The 17,570-nt window shown below is 37.1% G+C and overlaps 1 protein-coding gene across 2 annotated transcripts; it reads left to right on the forward strand.

The window, feature by feature from the left end:
* Positions 1-6,820: 6,820 nt before the first annotated feature.
* Positions 6,821-9,958, forward strand: LOC149138043 (protein FLX-like 2). Of its 2 annotated transcripts, none has more exons than XM_089446616.1 (5): positions 6,821-7,050; positions 8,245-8,834; positions 9,023-9,162; positions 9,284-9,375; positions 9,475-9,958. In XM_089446616.1, the coding sequence occupies exons 2-5, from the start codon at positions 8,284-8,286 to the stop codon at positions 9,580-9,582; spliced, it is 891 nt and encodes a 296-aa protein (XP_089302742.1). In that variant the 5' UTR covers positions 6,821-7,050; positions 8,245-8,283; the 3' UTR covers positions 9,583-9,958. The 2 variants fall into 2 exon arrangements, with proteins under 2 accessions (XP_089302742.1, XP_089302743.1); XM_089446617.1 differs by lacking the exon at positions 6,821-7,050 and adding an exon at positions 7,066-7,150.
* Positions 9,959-17,570: the final 7,612 nt, after the last annotated feature.

Genomic DNA, 17,570 nt, shown 5'->3' on the forward strand with positions numbered 1-17,570 from the left:
TCATTTCCTTTGTGCTCGCTTGCTTCTTCCGCTTCCTAGCTTTCAGTTTCCTCTGTCTATTCATGCTCACAGGACACGTTGATTCAGTGGCGAGGACCAAGTCATACGCAGAGGACACATATTCAAAAAACTGTAACAACGCTTCTGTTTTCTCATGATAGCAGGCATACACAAGGACTATTTCATTTAACGTACCTCCCACGTCCTGATAGCAATAGCCATCGACATTAGTTTAGCCTCCTGAACTATAGGGAGCATTCCATAGTGTATTTCTGCCTCCAAACGTCGACAGTCCACGAACACGTTCAAGAGGAAGAGCGGCCGAAATACAAAGAGAATGTTGCATATTAAAACAAAACTATACCAGAGAAGGCCTTTTTCAATAATAATATTTATACACTCGACTTTTATATTTTTCGAAGGATTTCATTGGAGCGGCTGTACTGACAGGGAGGTCCCATACGCCACATCACAATTGCAATCGCAATTGCACATTCATGAAGGTCTTTAATAAGTCATGCCCTATTACATAGCCAATGGCCACTGGCCGATTCCCCTACTCCGATGGACTGGATGCGATATGGTACTAAACCATAGTTAATATACCTGTTGGGTCCATAGCCTTATCATAGTCGACGTTTCCAATGTGGCAAGGCTTTACGACTTGCGATATGCGACTTATGTGATAATATATTGAGTCATATTACAATGTCACAGCGGGTCCACATACTTTATCACAATTAGAGGTTTTAATGTGGCAGGGTGATGGCACATAGCCGAACCGCCGATTAGCGCTGTCGTTGATATACATATATATGCCGATACGTATATATATATATATATATATATATATATATATATATATATATATATATATATATATATATATATATATAAACTTCTCCACCGATAGTGTGTTTGCCATATATATATGCTTTGGCCTCCGTTTGCCCTCCGATAGTGTTAAATGCCATATAACTATGTTTTTTGCCGCCGATGGGTAAATACATATATATACAAGTCTTTCTACCTTCAATAGTGTGAATGCACGTATATATATGTTTTTGCCGCCGATACATGAGGTTGTGGCATATATATGATATGTGCTCCCGATAGTGTATTCCTTTGGCATATATGGCCCCTGAATGTTGTTCAAATGCATGCATATATATATATATATATATATATATATATATATATATATATATACACTATAATCCTCCCAATGGCTTTGTTTGCTTCCTCCAATGGCTCTGACTACTCTGTGCTCTATTTGCTCCTCCAATGGCTCTGTCTACTCTGTGCTCTGTTAGCTCCTCTGGTTGCTCTATCTGCTTTGTGCTCTGTTAGTTCCTCTAGTGGCTCTATCTGCTCCTCTTGGCTCTGTCTGCTCCTGTTGGCTCTGTTTACTCCTCGAATATTGCCATGTTGACATCAATGACAATCTGTGTCCAACGGGGGATGTTCCGGGTATCGCCCTGATGCTAGGAAGTGTCCCGTTGAGCTTCTCATTAGAGAGTTTTCGGCTTAGAGAGTCTACCATCAAAATGTACAGGAAGGGGGACAGAGGGCAGCCTTGCCTGATTCCCCTTGAATCTTTGAAGTAGTTTGTAGGTCTACCATTTACTAGAGGGGCTATCCATGGTTCTCCAATGCGTGCTTTAATCAACTTAACAAATTCAGAGCTAAAACCAAATGCAGAAAGTACTTGGAGAAGGAAGGAATGTCTTACTCTATCGAAGGTGTTTTCCATGTCCAGTTTGATGAGCATACCTTTCTCTTTGCGCTGGTGGCTGGAATGGATAATTTCTTACACCAGTATCACATTGTCTAGGATATGCCTTCCTTTGACAAACCCTCCTTGATTGGGAGAGATAAGTTTGTCCAAAAGAGGTTTTATTCTATTAGCAAGTAGCTTGGTGAGAATTTTGTAGGACGCATTGCAAAGTGAGATTGGTCTGAATCTGTCGAATGTCTCCGGGTTGCCTTCTTTGGGAATTAGAGCTAGGAAGGTGGAGTTTGTGCTTCCTCCCACTTTGGCTTTTCGAAGGAATCCTTTGATCATTCGGTACAAATCAGCCTTGATGATGTCACAGCAGAGTCTATAGAATTGTATTGAGAAACCATCTAGTCCAAGGGCTTTGTCTGGTTCCATCTTCCATATGACATTATGGATTTCTTCTTTAGTGAAAGGCTTCAGGAGAGATACACTGTCCTCTTGATTAACCATCCTTGGAACGTGCTTGAGGAAGTCGTGAGCTTCCTCGTTATCCTCCATGCCTTCTTCTTTGAACAACAACTGAAAATGAGAGGTTGCCACCTATTTTATCATAGTTGTGCCTTTAAAAACAGTCCCATTTGGCGAGGTGATTTTAGTAATGTGGTTTCTAGAGAGGCGAGTACGAATTTGCTTGTGGAAGAAGGCCGTGTTCTTATCTCCAGACTAAAGCCAAAGGTTGCGAGACTTGAGCCTCGAGTATTCTTCCTCTTCTCTGAATGTTCGGAGGGTGCTGATTTGGTGCTCTTTCTCCCTATGAATCTCTGCTCTAGTTATGTCTTGAGTCTCCAGGCCCATTTGGAGGTCCAACAGCTGCTTTGTGCTTTGTTTCCTTTGAGTAGTGGGAGAGGTTGTGGGATTTTTTATCCATTGTTTCAGGGTTGTTTTAGTGGCTTTTATCTTTTGCTCCCAAACATAGTTGGGTGATCCTTGGACATGAATGGACCAAGCCTTGTTCACTGTATCCAGAAACCCTTCCATGTTTGCCCATAGTGGGCTGAACCGAAAGGGGATTGGTCCCAGGTTTTCTTCTACTTCCATCAGAAGGAGGATGGGTTTATGGTCTGAGTTCCACTTTGGCAGAATTTTTGTGGAAATGATTGTTTTCTCGAAGAGGAAGGAGCTCTGAAGAAGGAATCTGTCCAGCCTAGCTGAGATATGCTCCTCCCCTATTATGTTATTTGTCCAGGTTTATAGCCCTTTTTTTGGCTTGAATTTCATTAAATCCCATTATTGAATCAGGTTTTCCACTAAGGGGAGGAAGCGGTCCTTGCTGCTGGTTCCTCCTCTTTTTTCCTTTGGGTCTAGGATTAGGTTGTAGTCTCCGGCAATAATTATATTATTGAGGGAGTAAGCTTCCAAAAAATCAGTCAGGGTTTGCCAGCATTGTTCCTTTTCTACATAGAGTACAGGAACATAGAGATTAAAGAGAGTAATGTTTATCTTACTTGGTAGGTGTCAGAGTTCGGTGTAAATCCAGTGTTGCGTCTGAAAGGAGCTTTCAAGTTGGAATTTGTCAGCCTCCTAGAGAGTGGCTATCTCACCGCATGTACCTCTAGCACTTACCGCTTTTCTAGCTTTTGTTTTCCATTTTGCTTTGCTGAGTTCCAGAAGGGCTTCTCCTTCTATTTTAGTCTCTTGGAGCATGAGGATCTCGGGAAGTTCTAACTTTAATAAGCTCTTGACTGCTTCAGCTTTTGATGGGTTCCCCAGTCCTATGCAATTCCAAGAGACTAATCGCATTATTTACTGGTAGGGGTTGGGGTAGCACCTCCCTTGGGAGGCTTGGTTCTAGTATTTCTGCCAATAGACATCTCTATAGTGGCCTGAATGCCTTGCATTTTTTGTCTCTCTGCTTCTTCTTATCTAGCCTCTTTGTGAGATTTCCTGCCCACTCTCTTCAGGGGACTCTTAGATGTTTCATCTTCCGAGGATCCCGATGTCTCAAGGGTCTTCTTTCTTGTCATATCTACATAGGAAGGGGAACTAGAGGCACCTTTTGGGGTTTGGACTGGTTCCACTTGCCTTCTGCTTTCTTCCATGTTGTTTGCCTGCTGTTCAATCTCTTTATTTGTTGGATCTTAGGGTTCTTCTGGTGTGTTGAGGATATCATAGGGGTTGGTTGATATGTCTACTATTAGAGGGATTGAACTTCCTTTTGCTTGGGGTTCTGGAGGACCAACCCTCCCAGTGGAGGCAAATTTCCCTTTATTCCTGTTGCTCTACTTGGTTGGTCCTGATTTCTGGATTTGAGTCCATTGGTCTCCCTTCTCTTTCTCTACTACATCCTCTGATTTCTTTTTAAAATGCTTGGCAAAGTGCCTGTAGCCATGGCAGTGTCAGCATTTAAATGGTAGTTGCTCGTATTTTAGCACTTGTATGTGTGACCAATTTTCCACCGTGAGTTTAATGGCTTCAGGGAGACCTTCCTCCAGGTCTACTTCTACACAAATTCTAGCACAGGAATACTGGTCTCTTCTTTCTGCTCGGTCGATGTATTTGCCTAGCTTGTTACCTATGGTTTCCAAGGATTTAGGGTTCCAGCAATGAAGAGGAAGGTGGGGTAGTCTCGCCCAGATAGGAACAACCAAGGGCACATCCTAGGTTGGGTCGAAGTCTGGAGTCCATTGATTCAGATATAATCACTGAGGCCCCATGAAATACGGGTTGTTTCTGAAAATTAGGTTTATGTCTTCTGTTGCTTCGAATACAAATATAAAGAAGCCTTTGCCGATGAAGTGGCTTTTTATTCCTTCTTTGACTAGTGAGCACCAGTTCCATTGAACCCAGGCTTCTACTGCTTTTGGCGAGGGCCATAAGCATGTGAACTGGCTGATAAGACCTCTTTATGTTAGGTTTAAAGGAGCTTTGCAAGGCTCTTCCGTAGGCAGAGCAATTGTGGGGATAATTGCCATTTTTTTCATGAATTTCTGTTGGTTTTAAGATGTTGGCCTTTTATTGCAAGCTGCAACAAGATTCCGGAATGCGGCTAGCTCTGGTGGCAAGGGAGATTCCTGTTCGCGGCCCCCTCCTGGGGCCATGGCTCTGACGCTTCGCGCAATCTCGAGGTTGGTTGTGTCTTTGCGCGCTCCCCTGGCTTCCTCCTGCCGAACGAAGGTTGCCCCAGGCTCCCGCTAGCTGGTTCCTCTCGTGAAGGCTGTGCCAGGCTCCTGCTCCAGGCTCTCTTAACCTACTCTCTATAAATCCAGCCTATGGCGATGAGGGTTTTAAAAACCTAAGATCTTCTCCAAAAACTCTCCACATATCCCTTTTTCTCAAAATGTAAGTGATAGAATTGATGATGGTTTATTTTTTTCTATATAATACTACCTAAGCACCCACGGGGGATTTGAATCGGTGACCTATTGTAAGGAGTGCCTTAACAATACACCCATTCACCGTCAATCCAAAGCCCCGTGGGCAATTGATGATGGTTATTAATGTCCACTAAAATCAATATTAAATTATTGAACTTAAAAAAAAGGATAAAGAATTGTATTATGGAGAAGGAAGGTACATACACCTATAAATTAAGTATACAAATTACTACATGGAAAGATCCTCATCCCCAAAACAACGAGATTTCACACATCAATTTGGTCTCTACATAGGTAGTGATCTTATAATTAAACTATTATTGTTACTATAAGTTCAACCCCTCTCTCTAAAGGTCCCCATAGCTATCTAAAGACACTAAATAAAGCTTCCGAGGTGAGACCAAAGCTTTGGATAAAGGTGTGAAACTCTTCATTCCCCACTATTAGTCCCAAGTTTGTTGCATATTTTTTTGGAGGTCTCAAGAAAAACATGAAAGTAGGCTTGAATTTATAATATGCGTGCATAAATAATGAAGTAAAACTTTGTGGAAACGGACCCTAATATTTACCTATTTTTTGTGGGATAAATGTTTTGTATTGGTTCAAAAACATGAAGTACATGTTAAGCCATGGAGTTTTGGGTTGGTCTATCACAAGGAAAAACCAAACCAAACCTAGAATCTCAACCTTTTCAAAAGAGTAAAGGCTAGATTTCTGCTTGATGATATATAAACTAAAACCAAAGACTAAAATTGAGCCACATAACCAATTACAAACTAAGAGATACAAACAAGGAGCATGAAGATATAAGATGGAAAGATACTAGTCGAGGAGATTTGTCTGAATTTGTAGCTTAAATAGGAATGTGCTCCTTGTAGTTGCCCTGAGAGAAACCTGTGTCAGGAGGAATACCCATATGCCATTCCATGCAACCCAGTCTACGATCTAGAGCTATCAACTATCGCTGCATGTGATCCAAAGATAGGAGAATGTTCTCTTTGCTCTCATTTTTGTCTACTAGAACTCGGCCAAGAAGGAACTTCAAGTGCTAGTATAAGCCCATAGTGTACATGTATTGGTCGTAGCATCCACGAGTATGCCCAACATCTAGAACCTAATCGACCACTTCAATAAAACTTCCATATCTATAAGATTACATCGTTAATTAATCCTAATACTTATCTTTAAAATAATATGAAAATAACCTACATTTCATAAAATATATATATATATATATATATATATATATATATATAAATCATCAATTCTTAGGATCATAATTTCAATTCTTATAAGTAAATGCCCTATTAACTATTTTAAAAAATATTTAATAAAACTTGTAAATGGATCATTGTTTTAATTAAAAAAAAACATATATATTGATTAAGAGTGTGAAACTCTTTCCATTGCATAATGAATACCATGCTCATTAAACTTTAACCATGAGAATTTATTGCATTACCTAAATCATCATTATAATGAAAAATTACAACTCACTTATCTCCTAATTTTCAAATTAAATGATTTTATCATACAAGGAAGTATCCCAGCCTTAAGTGCCTAATCAACTTTCCATAAGTCCCAAAATGTTTGAGGTTGCCCCATTAAATCCAAGAAAACTTATCACCCGCATCCCTATTGCTGGCACATCCCTAAATTTGCATGTCGGTCTAAGAAATAATTGAAATTACGATTATATAAAGGAATATTGCAATCCGCGAATTTTTTTTTCTTCAAACTGGAAACACAATCCTAAACATTAGGGCTGACCGAACGCTAACCGGCAGAAGATCTACTGAAGCTACCCGGCGACCGGCTTGAAGGCGGAGTTGTGTAAACCCCAATATTAGGGTTTTACTAGTCTAATCTATTGATCGTATCCACAGTATAAAGTCGCATCTTTTCGGCCAAAATTTGATTTTTCCTACAGCATCCACATTTCTTCCTCAGTCCTTGGTGAGTACTGGGTTTTCTTTCTTTTTTCTTTTAGCTCTGTCTGTGGTATTAATTTTATGGTTACTCATCTCCACAGCTCTTTTGTCTCAGTTACTGATATGTGAGCACTGAGTTCCCTTCTTTTTCTGTGGACTCTGTCTCCGGTTTTAATTTTATTGTTAATCATATATTTACGGCTCTTTTGTCTCAGTTACGGATATAATCGAGTACAAAACGATTGCTTTAACCATTTTGCCATGAAAACCCTCTACAGTTTAAACTGGTTAGGGTTTTCCCGCTCTGTAATGGTTTATATGGGAGGTCACGTTTAGGTTATTTTCGGAATAATGCAAACATTTTAGTAGTTGTTTGATTGGAAAAACGCGGTGTATAGAATGCAGCTTGAATCCGGAAATAAGTATGGAATATTTACTGAATGAATGTAGGAGTGCAACTGTTGATGAATGCAATATTCTGAATCAATCATTCAATAATCAAATCTACTCAAGACTAATCTGTAACAGGTATAGTTTTCAGCCCAAATTAAGACACTCGGCCATCGGAATGTTAAACAACTACTAGGGTGTTGCATTTAATGCTGTTTCGGAAGTCTTTTCTGGGATATTGTTGGGCCAATATAAGAGTGGGGATAATATTGAGTCTATTTAGAGTTTGCAGGTGCCCATAGTAATTATGGCACTCGTTTCCATTCTTTTTCAGTAGTCGGTTTTGAAATATTGTTCGGCTGAAACAAGGGAAATAAAGGTGCATGTGCCTCTAACATCTCTATCATAGGCAAATAGGTATTGTTAGGCTGATATAAATTATTCATGCTTGCTTTTGCCCTAAACTCTCCTTAGGGTAGCTTTCTTGTGCTATTTTAGAAACGAGCTCTTAGAGGATCTTAGGCTGCTTTAAGAGGGCTCAAAATTACCTTTCTCCAAAACATTTATAAACTTTTGAAATTCATTTCCCCGATGCTTTTACATGGTTCTTTATGTATTGGATATCATGAATATCTTTTTGCAAAGTGCACTGGATGTATAATTATTCTTGTATGGAGTGATATCAAATTCCTAACATCATTGAACAGACATTAATGATTCTGTTGTCTTTATGTACATATGCAGTTTTGTAGTAAGAGTTAATACATATGCAGTTTTGTAGTAAGAGTTAATGCTCATGTTTTAACAAAACGATTTGTTGTTGACTCAGTCACAATCGACTGGGAGAGGAATCTGTATAGACAAAGAGATGGCTGGTAGAGGTCGCATGCCACCCCCTTTTGCTAGACACCTTCAAGGCCCAGGCATGGGGCCTGAGATGTATGGTCCAGCCATGGGACCTCCTGCAGGTCATCATCCTTTGGATATGTTACCACCGCCAGAAGTGTTGGAACATAAGCTTGCAACACAAAGTGCAGAGATGCAAAGGCTTGCAACAGAAAATCAAAGGTTAGCTGCAACACATGGAGCTTTGAGACAAGATCTTGTTATGTCACAACGTGAACTGGAGCGATTGCATTCGCATATTGCAGCTATGCAGAATGATAAGGATCAGCAAATTAGAAGTTTTTTGGACAAAATTGCAAATATGGAGGCAGATCTCCGGGCTAGTGAATCTATCAAGGCAGAGTTGCAACAAGCTCGTTCTGATGCACAGAGTCTTCAATCAGCTAGACAAGATTTAAATGTACAAGTGCAACAGCTAAATCAAGAATTGCAGCGAGCCCATGCAGAAGTTCAGCAGATTCCTGCTATGCATGCAGAAATAGAGGCCTTAAGGCAGGAGCTTCAACGTGGAAGGTACTGGAGTGAATGCGCATGTTATCTTTGTTAATATTATATGCAGATTAATGTTCGCTTGTTTTCCGGTTTTCATTTATTAAGGACTGCTGTAGAATATCCTTGATTTGATGGCTTGTTTACCAACCCCATATTTCTTTCACATGGGTTATAAGCAGAGGCTGACCATTTTAATCCTTGTAATAAAGGGCCGCGTTCGAGTATGAAAAGGCTACAAGCAGTGAGCAAGCTGAGCAGATGCAGGGGATGGAGAAGAATTTAGTCTCTCTGGCAAGAGAAGTGGAGAAACTTCGTTCAGAGCTTGCAAGTATTGACAAAAGAGGCCGTGGTATGTACTACTTGACAATCTGGTATTTTCCTTTCTATTTTCCCATATATATATATATATATTTACCTGAGTGGGGATGCCTTTTATGAGCATGTGACAAATCTTTGTATTTTGAGTTCAGGTGCACCATATGGTGGTGCTTATAGCGGCCCTGATGCTCCCTACCCTCCTGTTGGCCAAAATGTGTATGGAGATGGCTACGGTATGCCTCAGGTGTGTTGATTATTACCTAAATTATAAATGTTTTTTTTGTTCTTTGTTTTTCAGTATTTTTTGATTTATCATTGGCACTAATCAGTGTTTAAAATCCAGATGCCTCCTGCTGGACCTGAAGCTGTTGCTCCTTATGCTGCCGGAGGTGGTCCTGGGTGGGGAGGATATGATGTGCCACGTGGGGGTGGCCCACATGTTCGTAGATGAGCCACGTTGGACCTTTTTTTGAATGAAAAACGCATTCTAGAATAGGCTAATTTCAGCTGTTACTTCTTCGCTGCATCGGAAACTTCCGGGTAGGGATCATAGACTTAAATTGGATGGTTGTGCAAGGGTTTTGTTTTCAGTAGCAGCCTTGTTCATTCTCTAGCTTCTGGTAGAGTAGGTTAGATATTACATGTATGGCTCTCAATGCTTGGTACAGGTCATTGAAATCCCAAGGAGGATTTATTTTACTAGTAAATTTTAATCTGAGTGTTGGATCTGATGTTAAACTCAAATTATCATGCACACCCTTTGGGGAGTTTTGTTTACAAAATGATTTGATTGCAATTCAAAGTTATAAATTATTTTGTTAGTATTATATTTTAATTTTCACTAAAATTTTCTGATTATTTATAAATTGTTTTATTAGTATTGTATTTTCATTGTCGCTAAACTTATCTGATCTTTTCAAAGGTAAGGTTATCATTTACCTTTGCTAGAAGACGAGACGTAATCTTTTGAGGAAATGTCTATGGCCATTAAAAACAACTCTTTTATTTCCTATATTGAATAAGGCCTCGGTTAATTATTTCAGCTAGATAGGGCTGGCCAGATGCAGATAGGAAATTTCTCTAGCATTGTTGGAGGGTTTCATTTATATGAAAGCTTTTGTGTAGAGACGATAGATGATTTGATAGATAAACACAGTCAGTTTCCACGTGACAAGTGATCGATAAGTGATATAGGACAAGGTGGTATTGTTTACTATTGATCATCCACTATTCGATTTTATCATGACATATAAGAGCAGATGTTGCACGGGACTAAGATATTTTTAGATGAGCCGAGTATGGTGGCATGAGTTTTTTCTTGAAGCTTTTTCATGAAAGATATCCAGGCAACCTAGACTATTTACTGCATGAAATAAATGGTTTGTTTAATTGCTCAGGTGGGATAAAGTTTTATGGAGTGTAACTTATAATAGCGGATGCCAAGCTTCGGACTGTCGTGTTAGTTTACTCTAGCTTTAAAATACATTCAGGAGTTGATGGGTTTATGTCCATATACATATCAGGTCCCACAGCATAGTCTAGAGATTGTTTAAATTCTTTTCTATTGCGGTGGGCCAGTTATATTTATTAATAACGAAATATTACCATTACAATGTTTTTATGATTATTCAAATCATAATGGTAAGATTTTACTATGTCAATTGGATGACATGACAGTGACTAAGTACGAAAAGGGATTAACAGTGACTAAGTACTTGGGTTTAACAACTTTTATTCAAATATTTTCACTCCTATTCCACATCGTCCCGGACATCTTTTATGCATGTTTTGACATTGCAAGTGCTTCATGGTTATGAATGCCTTCCATTAGCATACATGGCAAGAATTTTGCGCTTCTTGATTTCTCTATTCCCAATAGCTATAAAAGTTCCTAAGGATAACGATTCTGTGCTCATTTCAATCATTCTATTGATGCTTTTCACTTCTTGATTTCTCTATCCCCAATAGCAATAAAAATTACTAAAGAAGTTCGATTCCTCATGTTAGATCCGTACTTAAAATGGATCTATGCTAGTATATTATTGACAACAACTTGTTTAAACTTTAATGGTATATTTAACTACTATCAATAGTGGGAGCTTTCTAGGATAGACTTATAGCACATTCTTTGCAGGAATTTCTTACAATTATCCAACAATATTAAAAGTGTGGAAAATGAAAACCTCACACATGATAGATTGATACCTCCAATCTTCCATTAAACTTACCAAAATGATGTTCAATGTAATCCAAAGAGGAACTCCTCAATCACCAAATTCCCAACCATGAACAAATAATCAAATAGCAAGTAGAATTAACATCCAAATAAAAAATAAGTAAAAACTATTGCAACCAATGATCTCAATCAAATGACATGATGCTTTGAATATTGACAGCTTCATAAAGATGATCTTCCAAAATCAGTTCAGCAGTCCAAGGAATTACAAGGTGTAACAAAGCTAAGTAGCAAGTAAAAAAAATGCTTCGAACTTGTAATTGCATTGGCTATTGAAGGCTAGAAATTGGTTCTCTGTATACTGTCACTAGGCATTGCATTGGCTATTGAAGGCTAGATTACGTGCAATGTTATTGATTATTCTTTGTGATACTATTAACCATTATTTTAGAAATTATATTTCATAAAATGTCAATCTAAGTGATTAATGGGATGCAAATTTAAATTTGAAGTGTAGTTCTTGTTTTACAACAATTTGTGAGTTTAACAATGCAAAAAAAATTGTATACATGTCTTTTAATGTGATGGCAACAATGTATAAGAAAATATGACAATTTGTGAATACTTATAAATTTTCTATATCTCAATGTTCTTGAAATCTAGGAAGGAAGTGCTTTATCTGCCGATATTTCAGGTTTATTTTGTTTTATTCTCAAAGAGGAGTTCAAAAATATGCTATTTAAACTCTACTATACATTCTTATTACATATGAGGACCCTTAATGTTGATGAAAATGTTCTTCATGGTACTTGGTCTTCCATAAAGCAAATGTGGTGATCATATTGATAGCAGATATATTGGGGAAGAAAGGTAATCATAATCCTCCATAAACCAAGTGGGATCTTATGACCAAAAAACAAAGGCTACAATAGCAAAAGCATAGGAGTATGCAAAAGACAATAAGTTGAGTTGCATTGCTTGTGCTTATTAGTCTTATTCCAGGACAGAGGAAGAGAAGGTGAAGAATTGTCATAATGCTTTCTGACCACATACACCAGGCAAAGATGCAGGCTTTTCTAGTGCAATAGATGAATAGAGTGGTTACCCAAGAAGGAAAGAAGGAAAGCAGCAGGAAGTGCCCACTCCAATCAATATCAAGTATAAGAGGAAAGTTGTGCATAATCCAAAAGCGGAGTGAAGCTGTGAATTCAAAGCAAATCATATTATTCTAAGAGACGGGAAGAATTGAGAAAGAATGAAAGAAGAAAAAGCGAGACAAATAGCTTGAAGAAGAATAGCAAAAACAATTGGAAGATGAAGAAAGCAGACAAGCATGATGAGGAGTTTGCACGAGAGATTGAGTAGTTATAGACACCAGACATGGAGGTTAAGCATAATGTACAAAGTTTCGTCATATTCGGCTCTAGCCACTTTTGTCTTATGTATAGAGTTTTGTCTTATTGTACTTAGAAAATAAAAATAGTGTAAATGTAAGTGGAAGTCCAAGAGTCAAATGTGGAATATGAAGAGTCATATTCCACAAAAGAAATCTAAGAGTCACGAAGGAAACTCAAAGGTCACAAGGGGAGATGCAAGATCATCTCATTTGTTATAAATAAGCCCTCATAACTCAAGCAAAAGGCTTGGAATTGGAGATGGGTAGCCTTACCTTCTCTAGTCTAGCATAGGAGTGAGTATAATTCTTTGGAGAAACAAGTGGCGGCTTCATGTTCCACTATTGGGTCTAGTGTTATATCATTGTAATTGACTTTCACTTAATGATCAAAATCTCCTAGAGCCAACACTCTCTACATGCATGTATTGTGCATGTTGTAAGACTATTATTTAAATATTTACGATGTTAATGTCAATGAACTATTTTGTTAACTTTATGTATCTCGTTGAATGCGTGTTGTATGTGTTTACATGATTGTTATTATCTTGTGGACTATTAACGATTCTTTCATATGTTCATGCATCTCTTTTAGGAAAATACTGTTACTTCTCTTCTAAAGGCTCACTCTCTTCCCCTTGTGTGAAAGAACATTTTATGCATTGCAATTGATATTTCACAGAGTTTACTCACTTGTTGTCGCCAAAGCTGTGTATATCTTCTTATGTGTATATCTTTTAGAAGCTCATGATAAAAATCAAGAAGAGAGTTTTTGATCTATTTTTATAAACCCTAACATTCCTTTTCTAACATCATGATTCAACTTTTTTTGTCCCTAATTACGGGTGGAGTGTCAACCTAAAATGTTGGAATTTTCCCACTCATTCATAATTTATATCCAAAAATGATCAAGCATCATGTACAACTATGGAAAGTTACACACTTTAGCTCTTAATCTCCATGGAGAGGACTGTCTCAAAGACATACTCAATTTTATGAAGCTTAGGGTTAAAATTATAAAGAGAGTGTTAATCTCACTTTTCTAAACCCTGGCAATCTCTTCTATCAACATTATTCAGAGTCTTGTGTGCTTCATAATGGGTGAAGTGTCCACCTAAATTGTTGGAAGTTGTCTGTTGATACACAATTTATATCTAGAAATAATCAAGTATCATGTAAAATTGTGGAAAATCACATGCTCTAATTCTAAAAGAGATAATGATCATTGAGGAACTTAGGATTAAAATTATGAAGAGAGTTGCCAATTTCAATATTTTAAACCTTGGCACTCTCTTTTAGCATTACTATTTAGCTTCTTATATCCATGATGATGGATATTGTCCATATGAAACATTGGAATTTCTCACTCGTACATAAATCTATATCCAGAAATAATCAAGCATAATGTACAACTTTGGAAACTTACATTCTTTAATTCTTAATTTTATTTATTTACCTTCATATCTTTTTCCTTACAAATCTATAATTGTGTGGATATATAGTGTATAAAATAACAATTATACAAGCCTCTAAAATGTTTTGTACCAAGTTCCTATAAAGAACTTCCATGGCACCATGTTGTGCATGTGATTCTATACTCTATATGCTTTCTATTGCTTCTAGTTGCAGAGTCAATAAGACAGGAATTTAGGTTCTTCAACGACATTTCTTTCCTCATTCATTCAATGTACTCTGTGGGAAAATAAATGGAGACTTCAAAAATAAATATTAATTTTTAAATTAAAAATATGTTAATTTAATCATTTAAAAAGAGTCCCACCATATAGAATTATAAGCATTAATGTATGTATTTATACGTTTAATAAACTTTTTTTTCCTCCAAAAATTGGAAATAATGCAGATCTCTATTATGTCTTCATGCATTATGGATTTCCACAACTAATTAGAATTCCATTCACCTTGATGCATACAATTCAGAATTTGGGATGAGCTTCAAAAATGTGAAACTTGATGAAGGCCCATCAATAATCTTAATACATAGTTGATATTCGAAGCTAATGTCATGAAGTTTCTCAACATACTTTTCTTCATCAAGCAATCGCTAAATAAATTTGCATGTCCACATTGTCTTCTAAAGTGTAAAAATTATGCTCCGAATAATTAAAAAAATATATATTGTTTTAGATGCAACTTAGTGCATTCCAAAATTGGATTCTTTTTGTAGAAACCCCGAAGTATAAAAAATTGGGCATTCAAAGTATGCCCATTAGTCCAAAACATTGTATCATCTATATATCTAAATATAAAATGCCAATGTCCATAAAGTCCGTTACAAGACAACAACAATTTCATCATTACATATTGTCCATATCACAATATGAGTTTGTAGTAGCAACAAAAATTATGATTGTCCATATGAGCTAGAGATATGAAAGCATTTCATAGAAGTAAGCGTTGATATTATGTTGTGAGAAAAGGCTAGTAAGAGTATTATCGAAAAACACCATTCATATGCTTTGAGATCTGCCAAGAGCCCAGAGCTTTCCTAACACCTTCCTTAAACAAAATGTTTGCGCCCATATTTCATTCCCTATATATATGACAACTTGAAATAGTATTAAAATTTGTTTTTAATTGTAGGATCTCCTCTAAAATAGGTGAAAGAGTGTGATTATGCCATCTTTTTGTGACATTGAACCAGTTGACAACATTTATTAAGTCACCAAAAACCTATAAAGAGTTCACATTATGATCCAGAGCCTAGCAAAGGACTTTTAACGATAACAGTTTGGCATAGTTATTTGAGCCTCTCCCTAGTCTAACCATTGATTTTAGGAAATGTTGATAATTTAGATGGAGGATAAATCCCCCACCACAAATAACATCTTCATTTGAGGCCCTATCAAAGTAGGCCCAGTGAGTGTCTTGATCCACCACCTCTTCAATATAAACCTTGGGAATGTCCCTAGTTTCCTTAGTGGGAAGCCATCATGAGACAATGACACAAATTTGTGCGATAATGAGATCAGGGACAAAGGAGACATCATTAAAAGTTGATTTATTTCTTGGTAACTAAAGGCCCTAGCAGATGAGGGGTGGAATGCACCTGAAGGTTTCATACTTTGTAGATTCCCACAAGAGCCTCCAAGCTTCTAAGAAGGATGATCCATTCCAGAGTAAATTGCATCCAAAAGACTGCTTTACCTTCTCCCATACACCTAGGGAAATTGGAAAATGAAGGAAAAGATGAGAGACAATTTTCCCATTGTTTTTGCACAAGACATGCCAACTCGGGCCTTCCTTCTGACGCTTTTGTAAATTGTCCCATGTAGGAACTTTGTTCATAATGAGACACCAAAAGAACAACCTAGCCTTAGCTGGGCAACACAACTTCCAAATCTTGCGAGTGTACATACCTGAAGGAGTGAATACCCAACTTAGGGAGTCCTCCCTATCCTTGATCCATATATGTGATCTATTGAGTGCCTAAATATATAGATTCCAAGCATCCCCTAAATCCCCTTTAAGATTCATTTGAGAAATATCCTTCCATCTTTGATTCCAATTTTCCAACATTCTCTTGCTTGTGGAGAGATTTATGGATTCATTGATGAGAGATTTTTGGAGTGATTGATTGAGATATTTGTGGAGATGATAGATTCCCAAGACCTCTCCTCACATTTATAAATATATGTGTTTGATAATGGAATTTGTCGCAAGTTGTGTCGTTATTGTTTAATGTTTTTGCTCTATTATTATGTTGGTGTTTCTCTTCATTTGGTATCAGAGCCATCTACTACAAGAGAAAATATCATTTGGAGTGTTGAAGAGTGCACATGTGTTCTGATTAGAGCCCATCAACAAATAATAGAGGAAAATACAAGTCAAATGAGTTTTTGAATTATTGCAAGCAGAATGGAATAAAGCGAGAGTTTACCAATTCATACTCTCCTCAACAAAATAGTGTTGCAGAGAGGAAAAACAAGACCGTAGTTGAAATGGCCAGGGCATGTTAAAAACTAAGTCTCTTGGAAATATGTTTTGAGTTGAAGCAGTACACACAACAATATACACTCTTAACCGATGTCCAACAAAAATAGTGTTGAATTTGACTCCAAAAGAAGCATGGTCAGGATACAAACCAAGTGATGCACATACGAAAGTTTTTGGTTGTATTGCATATGCACATATTCCTAAGTAAATGAAGAAGAAATTGGATGATAAGATTGTGAAGTGTATCTTTATTGGATACAATACTAAAACAGGAAGTTATATGTTGTTTAATCCTTGAGCAAAGAAGGTGACAATAAGTAGAGATGTTGGTTGATGAGAAGGGAATCTATCAGCTAGAACGGGTACAGTTTGAATTTAGGAAAGATGTAGTGAATATTGATGATAAATCAAATTCCAAGTCAGTAAAGATAAATGAAGTAAGAAAGAAGCCTAAGTGGCTTGAAAGAGGTCATTCAGAAAGCAATATGTTGGATAGAAATTTTGAAAGAAGGGTTATTAGATCTCAAAGTTCTCTAGTGAATTATGCACTTATGGGATAGGCAATGAATATATTACCCCTTAATAATAATAATAAATAAACAAACTAATATAATGTTAAAATATAAGTAAATAAATAAAATATGATAATAATAAATAAATAGTAAACAATAAAGAAAATATAATAATAATAAATAAAAGATAAATAATGAAGAGAATATAGTAATAATTGGTTCTATTTTGGAAGAATTGGTTTTATTTAACGAACCAAAAGGGAATGAGATTGTCATTCTTCGGGAGAAGAATGTTGTGAGACAAAGAATTCCCTGGCAATAGAACGTTGATTGAGGGCTCAGGGGTGGCCAACCGTAGAGAGATTGTGTAGCTAAGCCTACAATTGGGTGGAGAGTCATCCCCA

This window comes from Pinus tabuliformis, chromosome X (assembly GCF_031772625.1).
Source record: "Pinus tabuliformis cultivar Carrire ecotype Pingquan chromosome X, CPIR1, whole genome shotgun sequence".
NCBI classification, from domain to species: domain Eukaryota; kingdom Viridiplantae; phylum Streptophyta; class Pinopsida; order Pinales; family Pinaceae; genus Pinus; species Pinus tabuliformis.

Excerpts from the sequence above, each read along its gene's own strand:
- LOC149138043 (XM_089446616.1), top strand. The coding sequence starts at position 8,284 with ATGGCTGGTAGAGGTCGCATGCCACCCCCTTTTGCTAGACACCTTCAA. Across the intron at positions 9,163-9,283 it reads TATTGACAAAAGAGGCCGTG|GTGCACCATATGGTGGTGCT; the intron begins GTATGTACTACT and ends TTTTGAGTTCAG. Across the intron at positions 9,376-9,474 it reads ATGGCTACGGTATGCCTCAG|ATGCCTCCTGCTGGACCTGA; the intron begins GTGTGTTGATTA and ends TTTAAAATCCAG.